Source organism: Peromyscus californicus, unplaced genomic scaffold (genome assembly GCF_007827085.1).
Source record: "Peromyscus californicus insignis strain IS unplaced genomic scaffold, ASM782708v3 Scaffold_5__1_contigs__length_169319896, whole genome shotgun sequence".
NCBI lineage: Eukaryota > Metazoa > Chordata > Mammalia > Rodentia > Cricetidae > Peromyscus > Peromyscus californicus.
Window position 1 is genome coordinate 142,513,169 of NW_026294573.1, and position 16,693 is coordinate 142,529,861.

General features: G+C 39.4%; 1 protein-coding gene across 3 annotated transcripts in view; it reads right to left on the reverse strand.

Moving 5' to 3' along the window:
* Positions 1–1,493: 1,493 nt before the first annotated feature.
* Tox (thymocyte selection associated high mobility group box) overlaps positions 1,494–16,693 on the reverse strand; it is a 313,402-nt gene continuing 298,202 nt past the window's right edge. For all 3 annotated transcript variants that reach the window (XM_052718877.1, XM_052718876.1, XM_052718878.1), the window contains 3 exons: positions 9,965–10,351; positions 3,875–4,026; positions 1,494–3,555 (listed from right to left, as the gene is read on the reverse strand). In XM_052718877.1, the coding sequence (XP_052574837.1) occupies positions 3,519–3,555; positions 3,875–4,026; positions 9,965–10,351 (576 nt within the window). In that variant the 3' untranslated portion in view covers positions 1,494–3,518. The remainder of the gene's footprint in view (positions 3,556–3,874; positions 4,027–9,964; positions 10,352–16,693) is intronic.

The following is a 16,693-nucleotide window of genomic DNA, read 5'->3' on the forward strand; positions in this document are numbered from 1 at the left end:
AGATCACTTGACTGTGAGTGATTTACATACTTAGAGGCTGAACTTTCCTCACTCTTGGCCTTTGCTTTACCACTGTTTCAGTGTCCAACCACAAGCAACAGACTTAGGGAGTTTGCTGTGTTTCCATCCTCACTTCCAGTGAGAATTAACAGTAGAATAATAATGTAGGCCAGTTCTACAAACAGTATTATGAGAACGACTATGTGTAACAAGTTTTCATGTTTTAGTAGACTGCTGTTTATTATGAATTTCTACATACAAGTTCCCTCTAATAATGACACTGTGATCTACTGGAATCTCTCAGTTCACTACATTCTTTCACAGGTCATAGATTTCTCAAATGGATTCTAAGTGGAGTAATGTATAAACAATCTGTCAGTTACTTTTTGAGTGTTTCCCACTTAGTGCTTTGTAAAGTACCTCAAATTGCCTTAGAAATTATATTTAAGGCTATAGCTGAAAGCATAGTTATCTCTAGTTCCTACCTCATCTTCTGGTAGACCATATGAAATGGCTTCCCATGCACATAAAAGGGTGAAAACTGTCCATGTCACATGGGTCAACTACTGACTTTTCATTGAGTGGGGCAGCTCTTGCATGGAAGATGGAAATAGATGGTCGCACTAATTCTAAGTTTTGCATTCGTAAGTTTAAAAAATTTCTTGGCAGTGAATGTGAGCTAGGACAGTACACACTGTAATCCTGGTATTCTGTTCACATTTTATGGCCCATGTAGAAGGGTTTCTTGACTTTAAGAGGCAGATAAAAATTATCCTAGAAGACAACTTCATCTTTAGCTGTGTTCCCTAACTGGACCCCCTGCAAGTCATTATTTGACTCATTTCCCACTGTCACCTCACTCTCTTTTAGATGGAACTCAGGGTTTTAGAGCACCATTCCTTCATTCTGTTAGAGAGACAACCCAGTCCCCACGGCCCCCCCCCCCCCCCACTGGCAAACGTTTCTTCCTCTGTTTAGCTAGAATTCTGATTTTGGATATGTTAGTGAACACACTTTATGTTCAGTACCATTGTTGAATCTTAGAATGACTTTGCTGTCTACTCAGGGATCACTGCTTCTCTAGGTAACAAGTTAACTGAGTCTAAGGTGTCTGTGTCAAAAGATAGCAGAATTAAAGGAGTGGATTTCTTTGGTTGGTGAGAGACACTCATGGAATTTTGGGAAAGAACCTTTGAAGTCATTACAGCTATTAATGCCTATTGTGCTCAGTCACATTTGACCTGGCATGCCTTTTAGAATCTGAGGAATCTCCAAGTAGAATACTTCCACATGCTCTAAGAGTTTTACTGATAATATATTTTCTTATTTGGTATATTTGTTCTTCTTGTCTTGATCATGTGCCTGCTGGGAAAAGCTGCACACAGTCCCCTGGACAAACCTCTTGTCTTAGCTGGTAGGATTCCTTTCTCAGTTTACACTCAGTGCAGAAGAAAGCTATACTGTTTCATAATATAATAAATAAAAGACATTAGTAAATTAGTAGTGCTCATATATTTCTAAAATACTAAACAACCAAATAATAAACCATGAACTTAATCACATGAGTTCTTATACAATATCAAGACAGGAAAATTCGAGCTCTCAGCCCCAGTCATTTTAATAACATTGGATCTGCATTATTTATTAGTTATTACATGCTGAGTGATTCAATGTTGTACAATGCTTGAAAATCATTCCAAAGCAAGCAAGCCTTTTGTCTTTTTAATTCTGACTGGATTACATAATGTATTTGTATTTAAATTGCTGAAGTTATTTCATACATTCCACCAAACAGCTATTCCCTTGATTTCCAACCAGATTAATTTACGGGATACAATCCCCCTGGAAGGGAGACATTGGTTCACCCTCCCTTTTGTTGTCAAAGCTATGCAAACCCCTCTTAGCAAATCCCAAGTAGGGACCTAGGGTGTGTGGAAAGGAAGGACGTGGAGGCCTGAGAGATAGTAGGACTCTCAACTTCTAGCAACTGCTTCCAGTTCTGGCTGCTTTTCCGATTTTTTTGGCTGTCTGGTTACTTACCTTTCATTTCTAGGCTGATTCTAAAGACTATGCCTTCTTTTGATCTCTTCCTGAGCCCTTGGTCAATTCTTAAATTGTTTTCTGGATGCCGTGAGAAGCATGTGGCTTGAGGAATTTTTGGTGACTCAACTTGAATTTTTTTTTTTTTTTTTTTTAAATGGGGAGAGCATGTTTTGGAATTGAGAAGTGAGAAACAGCTCATTTTAAGAAGAGGGTGCACTGGTATTTGTTTAGGCATGGAGTGTGTGAGACTTTTGGGGTGTTTTTCTGTTGTATTGTACAAGGAAAGAAGGTTGCTAAGTAAAATTGTATTTCATTTATGTCAACAAAAGATATGCAGAAATACAGATTCATTACTCTAATTTGCTACTAAATGAAAAGCAGATTTGGTTTTATTCATGTCACTGTAAGAACTAAATAATAAGTATTCACACCAAGCATGGGTTTTTTTTTTTGCCAGCAAAAATTAAAACAGCAATGAAACCTCTTTCAAATACTAACAAATTTACTTACAAACACCTATATTTATTATTTCATAAATAGGCGCAACAAGTTCCATAAAAAAAAAAGATTAAATACAGACACGGTATGAGGAAACAATAATACAGAGCCATAAAGATGATCGTTTAGCGCTTTCCAACCTGGTTCTGCAGCTAAGATACCGGGTGAGCATTTGGCAGCTTTATACATAAAAGGACTTAGATAGATGACATTTACTAACCGTTACACAAAAGTGATACAAAAAAGGATTTTTTCTTTTCTTTTTTTTTTTTTTTTTGCAATACAAAATAAATGTGTTTGCGCTTCCCTCCCTCCACACTAGGTTCTTCTTGTCTGATCAATAAGACAAAGCCAATTTGTTTTTAAATTAAAATCATTTGGGAATATTTTTTCAAGTATTTTGAAAATATAGAACTATTAGTTGTTTTTAAAAATGAAGTAAAAATATGAATGTTTGCCAATTTAACCCCTCTGTGAAATAAACAAACTGGGGTAAGCCAGTTTCAAATTACAATTTAGCTACAAAAACATTCACATTTTATACTCTAGGAGAGTGTAACATAGATGCTATTTACAAACTTGCTATGACTGCTACATCAAGCCATTTAAAAAGTCTTTAGTAGTTTCATATAAACACCCATTATGAAAACCAATGAAAACCCAGGACCATTACCCCAGACATCTACCGTTGCTAAGGCAGTTACTAGAGCGCAGTACTTCACAGCAAAACCAACAGAAATCAGAACGGTCCATACTTCCTTCAGGGAAGAGGAACAATGTCCATAAAAGATTAAAAAAATAATAACGAAGCATGACTATTTCTTCCAGAGTGGGTGACCCACAAGCTCACATGGTCCTAAGTGCTTAGCAACTTGTATTTTCTAATAAAATGAAGAATTGCCTTGAGTGCACAAAGCAATCCATGATGAAAAGACTTCCCTGAATTCCTCAGTGGAAATGAGACGTGTTGAGATTTTTCAGGTGAGGTACAGTGCTTTGTCCCTCTGCATGCCCCTGTGTGGAGAGAAAACATTGTTACAAGAAAATCAGAACTGCGGTGGGTGGGTGGGGGCGGGAGTGGTGAGGGTGGTATTATTTGTTCTAGCTGGGGGGCAGAGGGGTAAGACCGGCGCGGGGGAGGCGCACAGGTAGTTGACCTAAGTCCACAGCAAAGAGAAACGTGAAGGCGTTTGTTCTTGGAAAGCTAGAAGATGGCTCCACACGTTTTTGGACCTTATTTTCCTGAAGCCTTCCTGGCCATGGAAGCCTTGCCCATGCTGAGGCTCATGCTATGACACCCTCCACCACCAGGTGGCGATGGCTGGCTGCTTACCCACTACTGCAGTAGTCGTTATTCCAGTCCACCGGCTGTGGGGGAGGGTTTCTGCATCCAGAACGCACATACTCCATCGCTTGGGTGACAACTTGTGCGGCTGTAGATGTAGGGTTGATAATAGTCTGATAGTCGGGTTGAAGAGTAAATCCCTGAGGGAAAAGCAAATCCACACTTGAGAAACGCAGTGCCTTTTAAAAGAAAGCAAGGACATAGTTACCCATGCCTGCAAACTTCTGCAGGAACCCGTGGGAGCACCCCTCTCCCCCGACCTAAAGTAGAAAAGAAGCACCCACCACCTCATTATTCTTACCTTTCCTTCGTTTAACCACGTGTCAAAATCCTTTCATTATACCCTTGGGCAGATAAATTGAGTTGGGAAACAATTTAAAATATAGAATAGCCAACTCAATCCAAGCAAAGGAAGAATGACCTTAAGCCCCTCACGGTTGATGTTTTCTATCAACCTAAAGACACATTAATAGTTAATCCCCAGAATAAGCAGCAGTCTTCCTGAAGGATCCGGGCAGCAGGTGGCTGAGTGTTTTATTAGACTACACCTATTCACATATTGTTCTCAAAACCCCTGTCTGCATTCAGTCACAACGGGGCCATCTGCTTCTTCTTTTATTTGTGTTTCTCTATCGGCTGAAAATTTCAACCAAAGCTTTTTTTTCATATCGGTTGTTGAACTAATACAGGGAAAGAGATGGAAAACAACTCGCCATTGGAAAACACGGGGAATAAAACATGTAAAGACAGCAAACATTTTTAATTGAAAAGTCTCTTAGCTGGCAAACAATACTCAGATTTCCGGAGGATTTTTTTTAATGCACTAGTATGGTGAAGTGTTGACATTTAATGCCAGTAAAGCTATTAAAAATGCAAGGACAGACTCTCTGAAGCATATAGCTGTATCTGGTAAACAAAAAGCATTATACACAATTTATTTTTGGCTTATCTGGTGAATTGAGGAGCAGCATAAGCAGGTTTTGCTGGAAGTGACCACAGAAAGTAACTTAATTAGTCTCATGGTTGTCTTTGCAGCAGATTCCAGCCATGGTTTTTAACACCCAAGAAATCAAGATTATAAATGCACGGTGCTCTGTTTACTTGAAAGCAGCTTTGGAGCGAAATGCTGTTGATGACTCTCCTTACACTCAGCGTGGGGGCGAGAGGGTGGATTTTTAACTAAAGGTATTTCCTCAAATTTTTACTCATGTGTGGTTGGTCCCTAACATAGTGATTTGAAGACCACATCTCAGATCAATTTGCCTTAACCTTCTGGTTGGCTTTAAGGAGTCCTTTGATTTGCTCTTCCAATGATAAAGACTGCAGACCCATGGCCATGTCTACTCTCATGAAATTGTGGTGAGAGAAGGAATTCAGGATGATGAGAAACAAGCCACCAACAAGCCCAGAGTTTAGCCTTACTGGTTGTTGCTCTAATGCAGATTTAAAGCAATGGATTTCCTAAGTAACAACTGCCTTGTAGGAAGCATTTCTGAATAGAGACCCCTCAGGTTGAAAGCATCTACCTGGGGGAGGGTAGTTTCACCTTTCTTTAGGTCTTCCTGGATTTCTAACATGGAAGGAGTCTCACTGATCTCAGTGAAATACCTTCACTCCTCTGGTCCTGTCCTGTTGCCTACCTTCTCAGTTTCTTTCCCTGGTGTCCTGTGATGCTAGGTGGAGAGCAGGAAAAGGTTCTGAGAAACCCTGTATTGGTTTCTTTCACAATTGAGCCCATCTCCAAGGTGCCTGGGGGACACTGTGATCAGTGTTCGCAGTGTTTACTGGGTCATCCCAGGGCCTAGCCTACAAGAGTGGCTCAATAAGTCATGTTTTTCAAGAAATAAAGACTACTGGATGCTACTGTGAGAAAGTGAAAAATGAACATGTAAATGTCAAGGCTTATTTGTCCTTTTAACTTGAAGTTCTCCATTGGATTTTCCACACAATTGACAAAATGTAAAAGCAAACAAGGATCAAAATAAAAAGTAACTGGAAATATCCCAAGTTAGTTGAAGGTCAGACACATGGAAGAGTAATACACACAGTGGAAATAGATTCACAGGCTAAGTCAGAATGTAAGGAAAACATTTCTAAATCACTAGCTTAACATAAAGCCACGTGTTATCTACAAAGATCCAAGATGGAGAATTATGCTACCTTCAAAATCCACATTTAAATAAATCACTTCTGCCCAAACAACTAAGGACCAAGAAAAATACAGGTATAGACCAAAGTAAAAGTATTTAACATTATTTTACTTTCAAGATAGAAACGGAAACATTCCTCAGAACACTATATAAGGAGAGGCTGAGGTCAACCCTTGAGCTAAGTACACTTCTGTTATAGATGTAAATAGGAAACAACAATGATGATATAAATTTTTTGAAAAATGTTTGCTTAGCAGTCTAATTAAACGGGACTGAATATTTTGCATTTTAATGCTCAGGAGAAAAATCACCAACTGTTTTGTAGCATGCCTGGAATTTTAAATTTCATTTTCTGGTGCCAGATTGAAATAAAAATAGGAAACATGATAAAGATTAATTTGATGTCAGAAGGGACATTTGCTCTTTAATTAGATTCCTGTAGCCCTCACAGTTTTGTTTTGCTACATAGCAAGTCTGAGAAAGCCTGTAGTACCACCAAGCAGTGATCCTCATAGTCACACTTACCGCAAACTAATTTCATTTCCTGCCTGTCTGGAGAGGTATTTTCAACAGGCATCAATGTTTTGTCTTTATGACTGATTTATTCATCAATCTCAATGTGATTTAAAAAAAAAAAACCTTAAATTATACCCAAATCCTACAGCAGCTGTTTATTACACAAGGAAATTGAAAATCTGTCTGTGATACCTTACAAAGATTTTTTCTTAAGGTTATAAAGGAAAGTGACAGATATTAATGATTTTTTCTCTTGACCTCATTCCACAATAAAAGTGCACTGAGAGACAGAAAGAAAACTGAAACAAAAAAAGTAGGACCATGGACTCAGTGTATAAGATATTCTTAAGAAAATAATGGAACTATCATTGCTGGTACACTAACAGTTTTTTTTTCTTTTGTTGTTGTTGTTGGAAACATTCATTTTCAAAGGGATAGTGAAGTGTCTAGAGTAATACTGAAATGTGAGACCATCTTTAAAAAGTACAGTAGCCATCAGTGTTCTTTTCTCTCTTTTTTTGGTACTTAGGTAGGAATGTGGTAAACACACAAGGAAACAGACGGCTTCAGGTTGAAGGTGGATTGGATGATGAACCCGGCAGGTCGACTTGAATCTACAGGCTAAAATCTCACTCATGACATGAAGAGCGGACGCAACAAACTGTTGAGAGTGTACTGCATCACATCGATTGGTGCCAACTTCTCCATCTTGACTTTAGGATGGCCAACTGGCAGTCCCTCTAATCTGCAGGCTCCTTGCTCTGTTAACCTGCCCACAATGCAGATAGAGTCCCCATCTTTTTCATCTCTTGGGACCTATTTTTCTCGTTACTAGTCTTTGCTGGAATGTCCTCACACCCTTCCTACCTCGCCCCCCACCAACAGTGTTGAAATGTTGCCTTTTCTTTGCATCTGTGGTCTCTGAAGCCTTTGAGTGGGCTGTGAAGTGCTCTCTGACATTCCTCCCTGAGCTGGTGTCTTCCTGTATCTTTGCCATTGGATTTCGACTTATTGTCTTGTTACCATCACTTCTCATGCTCCAACTCCAGGAAGCATGAGCCTCTTTCCCTGGATTCCTACATCACTTAAGTTTAAGAGTACAGGCCATGCCTGGCACATGTTAGGATTTGTTTAAATTATTTTTTATCATAGTAAATTTTTTAACTTCCCACTACAGCCAAATCTACAATTTCTCCAAAAAGTACAGCATACTAATCATTTAAATTATTAGAGGTTTATTATTCCACAATTATTTTATTAACTGCTTATATGTTTAATGTATTGTTGAGAGTGATTTTAGTAATGCCGTCTTTGTAGCTATTTTTTCTTCATTGTGAATTCCGGCCATGATCTTTTATTATGAGCTCTAACCCCAGACACTTTTTGAGATACACTAATAAAGCTGACATGTAAATTGATAAATACCTCATTCAAAACAGCATGAGTTATCCCCCCATATTTAGTATCTGTATAGTGAGATAAATCTCGAGGTTTTACAAGTAGCCCTTTAATTCTCAAACAGCAGAAAACTATTCATGACGGCCATTACCTTATCCAAGGTGTCAACATAAGGAAAAGAAGGAGCTATTCCTGAGTAGATAAATTAGGAAAGGGTCTCCTTTCTGGATAGGTCTGTATCTTTCCCAGCGGGACTCTTTCCCTTACGAAGAAGTAGATGAACTACAGCATGGTGATCAGCACATGTGCCTGGAGCCCACAGCACCTGCAAGCTGGCGTCAATCCATCCAAGTGAAGGTGACAGCCCCACACTGCTTATTCTTTAAGCAGATACCATTGACTCACTAAAATACAAAGGTATTCAGTACTGTTCATTTCCTTGTGAGTAGTGTCTGATGTACAGGGTTCTATCCTTCTCATTCTATCCCGTGGACATCTCTTAGTCATAAATGCATTTAGAGACAGGGCCAGAGGTTGGAAATTGTTACCACTGTGGTCTTCCTTCCAAGTGACTCAGTTTCAGCAACAGGTTTTGGTGTGTAGGTAGGAAAGTTAGCTACTCATATATTTGGTTTTGGAGACAAGAAAGACAGTGAGACGATGAATTCCTTTATGTTTTATAAAAGATTTGACTTTACAAGTACCTAAGATTGAAAAGCCCTCTAAACTTTTAGAAGACACAGGCTTTCTGAAACAAATCTGTTAATAACCTACAAGAAAGTGTGAGGCTGAGAAGCAGTCACTGAACATTCAGAACGATGCTTCAGAGTTCTGGTCTGATCAGTATTAGAACTCCATCTCCCAACTTGTGAGTTCAGTACTCTTACATGCCAAGTCTTAGTTTTTTTACCCACCAAATGAATACCAACACTGCGAGTTTTCTGAAAATTTAAGTGCTAGGTACTGGGTTTGCTGTAGTCAGCTTTCAGAAACCTGTCTGTAATAAGCATAATAAAATACATTTTAGACTTCCTAGACATGGCTCGTATTTCTGCCTCCCCATACTTACTCTTCCTAGTGTAAACATGCATTCTGTGTACAAACAAGATATGAATTTTGCAGGAGACCGTGCTTGTGGGTTTATTCAAAGCTCTAGGAAAAGCATAATTGAGTGGTAAAGATGGTGGTTAAGTTGGCTATGACTGGTAGTTTTTGTCTATTTTCTAAAGGGAGCTTTCAGGGTTTTTGTATATTTTATATTCCATTGAGTTTATAGATGCTCCAAATTCTCAAATCATGAAAGAGCATTAAAATCTAAAAAAAAAATCTGAAAAGAAAATTTGATTTCAAATAAAACCTAAGCAAGATTAGCCAGATACCTCTCCTGTTTTCTTATTTACACACACACACACACACACACACACACACACACACACACACACACCCATTTGCAGTGCTAGGGATTAAATCCAGGACCTGTCACATGATGGCAAAATACTCCTCTCATCCCAGGCTCCTTGTATACATTTCAAAATGAAGCTCCAGTTACTATTTGGTTCTTAGTGTTTTTAGGGCTCTACTAAATTTGGTATTGAATCTGATTTCATTTATACTAATTATTGAAGTCAAGGGTCATCCCAGTCAAGAAAGCCTCATTTCCTTAATGAAATTAAGAAGCAATTACAGACTCTGTTTCAACAAGATCCATGATACACATGGCATCTTAGCACATGTTATCACTAAAGAGACTGAAACCAGAAACAAAGGGGCTACCAGCAAAGGAACACCAAATTGATATATCTTGGGAAAGAAAGCGGTGATTCGAAGGGAAGTGCTATCAATGCCTGGGATGGTGATTCTGACAATTCACCACTTGTAATTTACACTTTCCAGAAGTAAGTCTGTCAAATGCCTGCAGTTCTCTCTCCATTTCAATAGAATAATCACCCTTCTCTCTTTGCTTGATAGACAATCGCCCTTCAGAGGTACACAGAACCTAAGTGTGGAGACTTACTTGCTGCATGGTGGGCGAGTGTAAGGCAGACTGGACCTGCATGGGAAGCTGGCTCCCAAGTGGCTGCTGCATGGCAAGCGGCTGATGCTGCTGCATGCTGAGATGCTGGTGAAGAGGTGGGCTGATCTGGAGGGGCGGTGGTGGGGACACGGCCATGTTGGCTATGGAGACAGTCACTGGCATTTGGTTATTCGGCTTGGGTGCTATGTTTCTGGGGAGGCTTGGGTGTATGGCGGTGAGGTGAGGATTCATTCCTGGTTGTTGGTGATAGTGAGAGCTTAGGTACAGAGCTGAGTGGGCCTGGCTGGGCCCATGGAACACTGACGGCTTGGAGTTGACCAGCTGGGGTGGCTGAGATGTCTTCACATCAACAGGATCACTGTAGCTCTGCAAAAAGAACAAGGAGAGCAGCATTAGGAGACAGGTCTCTGAGCACGGTGCTCTCCCAGGATGTCTGTGAATTTTCTCATGGACTTTCATGAGAATCAACATCCATGACTATTCCTGTGTCTCTTATCTAAGGATGCTTCCATCGTTATTTTTAACATAACTTATACAACACCGACTTTCTAACTCCTTTATGAAATCTAAAGCATACTGTAATGACATTTCATTCCTTTGCCTTTGCCTAAATGCTCTGCTCTGACTATTTTGGTCATCCAAAGACAGATAAAAAGATGCAGGAGGACACCATTATCACCTTAAGTTATCTCACTTTCAAAGTCATTCAGTTCAGCTCTCCCACTGATTACATGCTTGATTTCTTCTCTTTGTGTTCTCACAGAGCCTTGGCCCTAGATATTTCCACAAAGAAAACAAAGCTGGCTGATAGCAGTGGCTACAGAAGAGGTCTAAAATACCTTCCAAAAGTCATGGAAAATCATACTAATATGTCCTCAAAGGAACCACAGAACTTACCTTGATTTTTTTTTAAAAGGAGATGGTGATAAATTGTTCCCACTAATGAAGTGGATAAAAATAATCTCTCTTTGATAATTTAGACACCATCATAAATTAATATAATCTTGCCCTAATTTTTCCACACCTAATAACCTTTTAATTGACTTAAAAACCAGACGTTTCAGTGGAAGCTGAAAGGAATCAAAGATTAACCCTGTGGGATTACCTCCTGGGGAAGAAACTAGCTCTTCATTTTCTGAGAGAAGACATGGATGGAACAAGTGCAGAATGTGAATCCAACAGGAAGGGAAAGGGTCGACTGTGTTTCCAGAGAAGAAGGCCACCCTTGCCAAACCAGTCTTGGGAACTCACATACACTTTTCCTTTGTGACCTTGATGTGGTGCCTCTTTGGTTCACAAGTCAGCTTCATGCTTAAGCTCTCCCCATCACCAACAGCCAGGGACGAATCCTTGTTTAGCAATGCAGGGACCATATGTCCATGAGGGCCTTGATGTCCCTCCTGCTCAGACAATGCTACCCTCTAATCCATAGCCCATACTATCTATGGGAGTCAACTGAAGCTTCATTATCTTAGGCCATTCTGAAGCACTGTGAGCAGCATAATTCAGGCACTCCCAGGGATGCAGGAAAGTAAATGACTCACAGCAAGCATGATGCTCATGTGTGTGCTGATTCCATGCCTTTGCCTATTTGTGGTTGGTGATTCTCGATCACATATATACAGTCTTATAGGAAGGCTATATATGACCCCTTTGAAAATATGCCAAATGTGTGAAGATGTCATGATGAAATAAGGAACAGATTATTACTATGACCCACAACAGGGCAAAATGCAGAGACTGTCCTTGTTGAGTGCCCAGCCCTGATAGCTACATCTGCAGCACAATCCCTATACAGAAGGCTCAGGAAACATCACAGAAGAGGGGGTGGAAAGATGGTAAGGGAAGAGGACCAGGATGTCTGATTGGAAATAGTGACTTCTAGGCACAACACAGATGCTGAAACCACAAAAGCTCAACAGTATGGCTGCCTAAAAGCGACCTCCACAAGTGCAACATTAATTAATGTGCTAACATCAATGGATGTGTGAAAATGTCTTGATGAAATAAGGAAAAAAGCTATTATAGAGATCTACAACAGGTCAAAATGCAGAGAATGTCAACTTGGAGGGATTCAATCCAGACAGCTTCATTATCATAAGCCAGTATTCTGTACTGTGATACACACACACACACACACACACACACACACACACACATACATACATACACCCCAAAACATGAGAATCTGGGACTCAGGGAGGTTAAATTTTCTATACAGAGCTTATAGAAAGGTATACCCAAGGAGTCCTAACCACCTCCCACTCCCCAAGGGCATTTTCATTAGTAGAATTGGAATAGACGTTTGTATTCCCTGTATTCTATAGAAACGTCAACATGCCAAAAAGTGTTCAGCAAGAATTTATAAAAGGGACTGCAGACAGAAGAGTTTATGAAATGTAGCTCCTGAGGGTGCTTCCAATGAAAGAAAACTTTGAATTAGACTATTCTGCTTCTGCTTTTAAATTCTTGAATAAAACAGTTAATGATGCAAAGCAAAGTTCAAAGGGTTAACTGAATTTTTAACACAGAGAATTTTAGAAAGCTATATATTCATCATACACTTATATATCCACACATACACATATCCACACACACACAAACCTACTGAATCCTTTTTGTGTTGCTCATATGCACACGTGTTTAGGGCTGGCCACTTGGGATTGGTTAACCTATCAGGTGGCTTGTCCCTGGAGAATTGGGATTCTCCCTTTCTCAACTCTCTTAGCATCCATTGAATGCCTATAGCTTTCCATTTAGCCTTGGGAAATCTCCCCATCTATGGTGATAAGTTAACTAATGTAATTGTATAGGTCTCTTTTAGGCAGCCATACTGTTAAGTTTTTGTAGTTACAGCATCTGTGTTGTGTCTAGAAGGCACTATCTCGAATCAGCTGTCCTGGTCCTCTTCCCTTACCATCTTTCCACCCCCTTTTCGGTGATGTTTCCTGAGCCTTGTGTATAGGAATTGTGCTGCAGATGTAGTAATCAGGGCTGGGCACTCCATAGGATCATTTTCTGCATTTTGCCTTGTTGTGGATCACTGTAATTGCCTCTGTCAGCTTCAAAACAGTTTCTTTACCCACTTAGCTGTGGGTAAAAGCATTTAAAATACAGTTTGAAACAATACTGGTTTAGGAAAAGCAGTCATAGCTTCTCCTCTAGGGTCTGTGGCCTTCCTAGATACAGGTTGTTGGCTATGTTTACAGTACCGGGGATGAACTGCCCCTATTGATCAAGCCTTAAATCCAATTAGACAGTTGCTGGTTCCCTCCAATGCATATGTGCCATTATTGCAGCACTAGGGATATCTTGTCAGGCTGGTTATGGTTTGTAGGTGTGGATCTGAACAGAGAGTTCTCAAAAGAAGAAGTAAAAATGGCAGAAATATCTTTAAAATGTGCTCGGCATCCTTAACAATCAGGGAAAGGCAATTTTTTAAAAACAACTTTGAGATTTCATCTTATGCCAGTCAGAATGGCTAATATCAAGAAAACAGCTGACAACAAATGCTAGTGAAGATGTGGGGGAAAGAAAACCCTCATTTACTGTTGGTGGGATTGCAAACTGGTGCAGCCATTGTTTAGATTAATATGGAGAATTCTTAAAAAGCTAAAAATAGACCAAATGACCCAGCTCTACCAATCTTTAGCATATTCCCAAAGGACTTGACATCCTATTCCATAGATACATGCTCAGCCATTTTAATTTCCATTCTCTTCACGATCACTGGGAAATGGAAACAGTTTAAATGTCCTTCAACTGATGAATGAATAATATAAATGTGGTACATATGCACTATGGAATACTATTGAGCTAAAAAAAATGAAATCATGAAATTTTCAGGTAAATGGATGGAATTGGAAAATATTATGTGAAGTGAGGTAACCCATACTCAGAAAGATAAACACTGCATGCATGTTCTCTATTTGTGGTTCCCAGCACTGAGTCTTAGGTTTGGGTACATGACCAAAGTGACCATGGAGGCTAAGGAAGCAGAGGTACCATGGGGATGAGGGTGAAAAGGAGTTCTAGAGAGGAAAAAACGTACGAAAATATTATTTTATAAGCTTACTTAAAATGCATATATATATATATATATATATAGAGAGAGAGAGAGAGAGAGAGAGAGAAAGAGAGAGAGAGAGAGAGAGAGAGAGAGAGAGTGTGTGTGTGTGTGTGTGTGTGTGTGTGTGTGTGTGTGTGTGTGTGGTTTAAAGGGAGTTATGCCACATGAGGACATAATGTTCCCTCTCTGAGCCATAGATTATGTAACAGAAGCTCCAGAACCAGGTATAGAAACCCTCTCTTTGAGTTGTTAGTCAGAGGAGTCCAAGAGATTCCCCCAAAGAATAAAGGCTCCTGTCATTGCCCTCTGTTGCCTCCTAGAACTTGAAAATAAGATTCCCATTGCTTAAGACAACATATATTTGGGACATAGGATTTAGAGGAATTGATCTAGAACTTTCTGGAGGTAACTCCCTATGGAAGAGCTTTTAAGTATGGGAGGGTTTGGGGTTGGGGATTTAGCTCAGTGGTAGAGCGTTTGCTTAGCAAGTGCAAGGCCCTGGGTTCAGTCATCAGCTACGACAAAAAAAGAAAAAGTATGGGAGGGTTGGGAGGGTTCTTTTCCTTATGGATAATTAAGCACAAAACATTATCAGCCATTTGTCATTTATGTTCTTCACAATAAAGAATGTGAAGACCAGCTTGTATCTTAAATCTACTTTGGAATACTAGGAATATTTACTCACCAGGGCTATTGTTTTCTCAAACTAAGTAGATTTCTGAAAACAATTTGGAGAACACTTGAAATGCAATTTTTGACACAGAGGGAGAACATTAGGAAGCTACATGTTGCTGTTATTGTTGTTATTTTTTCCTTACTTCATAAGCAGTTGAATTTCACATAGTAAGTAACATGTTGGGTCATTTCTGTATCCACCACAGACATTCAAATATGAACTCTCTTACTAAATTACTGTTGGACCATTCTTATATCTACCACAGACACTCAAGTATGAGTTCTCTTACTAAATTGTCTTTTTACTAAGATGTCATTGATGAGCAAAGAGATCTTTTCGATGGTGGGGACCTGCTTCTCTGTGATTCATGCAGCTACAACAGCTTAAAGAACACACATTTGCTGAATGAATGCATGATTGGTTGTTCTTGGGCAGTGCCCTTCTCAGGTGCTGCTGTCCTTGCTGAGATCTCTAACCTAGACATATCCTCCTGTTTCCCAGACTATAGAACGACCTCAGGCTTGAAAATACCGCTGTATGTCCAATTGCTTTGCTGTGTTTGCTTTTTTACTTTTAGCATGAACTATATTCTGCCTGAGAGTGAAGGCATGCCAGTTCTTCATGCTGTCCTTTGTTCAGACACACCACTCTTCTACTTAATTGTTGATTATTAAACAAATAAATACAACTTGCTCAGTCCATATAATCTTACTTGTATGTGTGTCTTCAGGGCTGACAATTGGGTATTGGATAAACAATAGGTGTGCTGTTCCCTGGAGAACAATTTCTCCTGCCCTCAGCATTCCTTGGTTGCCTGTAGTTCTTTGTCTGGGGTATAGGCTTGTGAGTTTTCCCCTTCCACATTGGCATGTCTGTTGGAGTCATCCTTATTCAGGTTATGTTTGGGCAGCCATGGGTCCTGACAGGGATGCTTGCAATGTCCTATCCAGCTGTGAAGAATTTGTGTCTTTATGCAAAGATTAACCATTTATAGATGGGGGAAAAGCCAAATTTCAGCTCCAATTTCAATAAATTATTAATTAGACCAGTATAACTGCCATCTATTAATTATAGAGTGACTTGTCTTAGAGATAGGTAGAATAAATTCATTTTAAATAGCAAACAGTCATGAATTCATAATCTCACTAAATAGAAACATGATTAAACCATATATTTAGTATTCCTTCACTGTTCTTCCAATCAAAATGCAAAAGCAATCCAACCATTCTGAAAATCAGATGCGCACATACAAGGTCTCCATACCTGCCAATTAGAAGTCAGAATTACCCTCTCACGTGTTCAATACTTAAGTTTGTTTCTACCTTCAACCTTTTCCTCATTTTGCAGTGTCTCATCGCCATCATCTGAGAAACACAGTGTTACTAGTGTAAACTGTAAATCAACCAAAGGATTTGATACTTTTAGAGAAGAGATGTGTTCTTTAAACATTTTTTTTCAGTGCTGGGGATTGGACACAAGACCTCTGGCATGCTAGGTAAAGGCTCTACCACACATCACGTCTGACCTGTTATTCACGATTGGTGTCTAACAATGCTCTCTGTCCTCTTTGCATTTGAACCACAGAATCTGGTTGACATCTTCTTTAGGGAAAACAAACCAAACTAGTAACAACAGAGACTTCTAGGCCTTATCATGAAGACTTCCTTTGCTATGTGCAAAACGCACGAAGGCTATAGCACTAAATGCCTTAAGAAGAGTTCTTATTAAGCAAGTTGATGACCATCCAAGAGAACTGCATTCTCATTTACTTTGTATAATGAAGATGATGCTGTAGAGTGTATAAATGCCCTCATTCTGGCACGATGTGTGCTATAAAAATGAAAGATTGCAAAAATAATTGTTATTTAAAATAGCAAAGTATAAACACAAGACATAAAACTCAGTGGAAGCAATAACATAAGAGTTGCTGGACCAAATCAAATTAATAGTCCATCTAATTTGA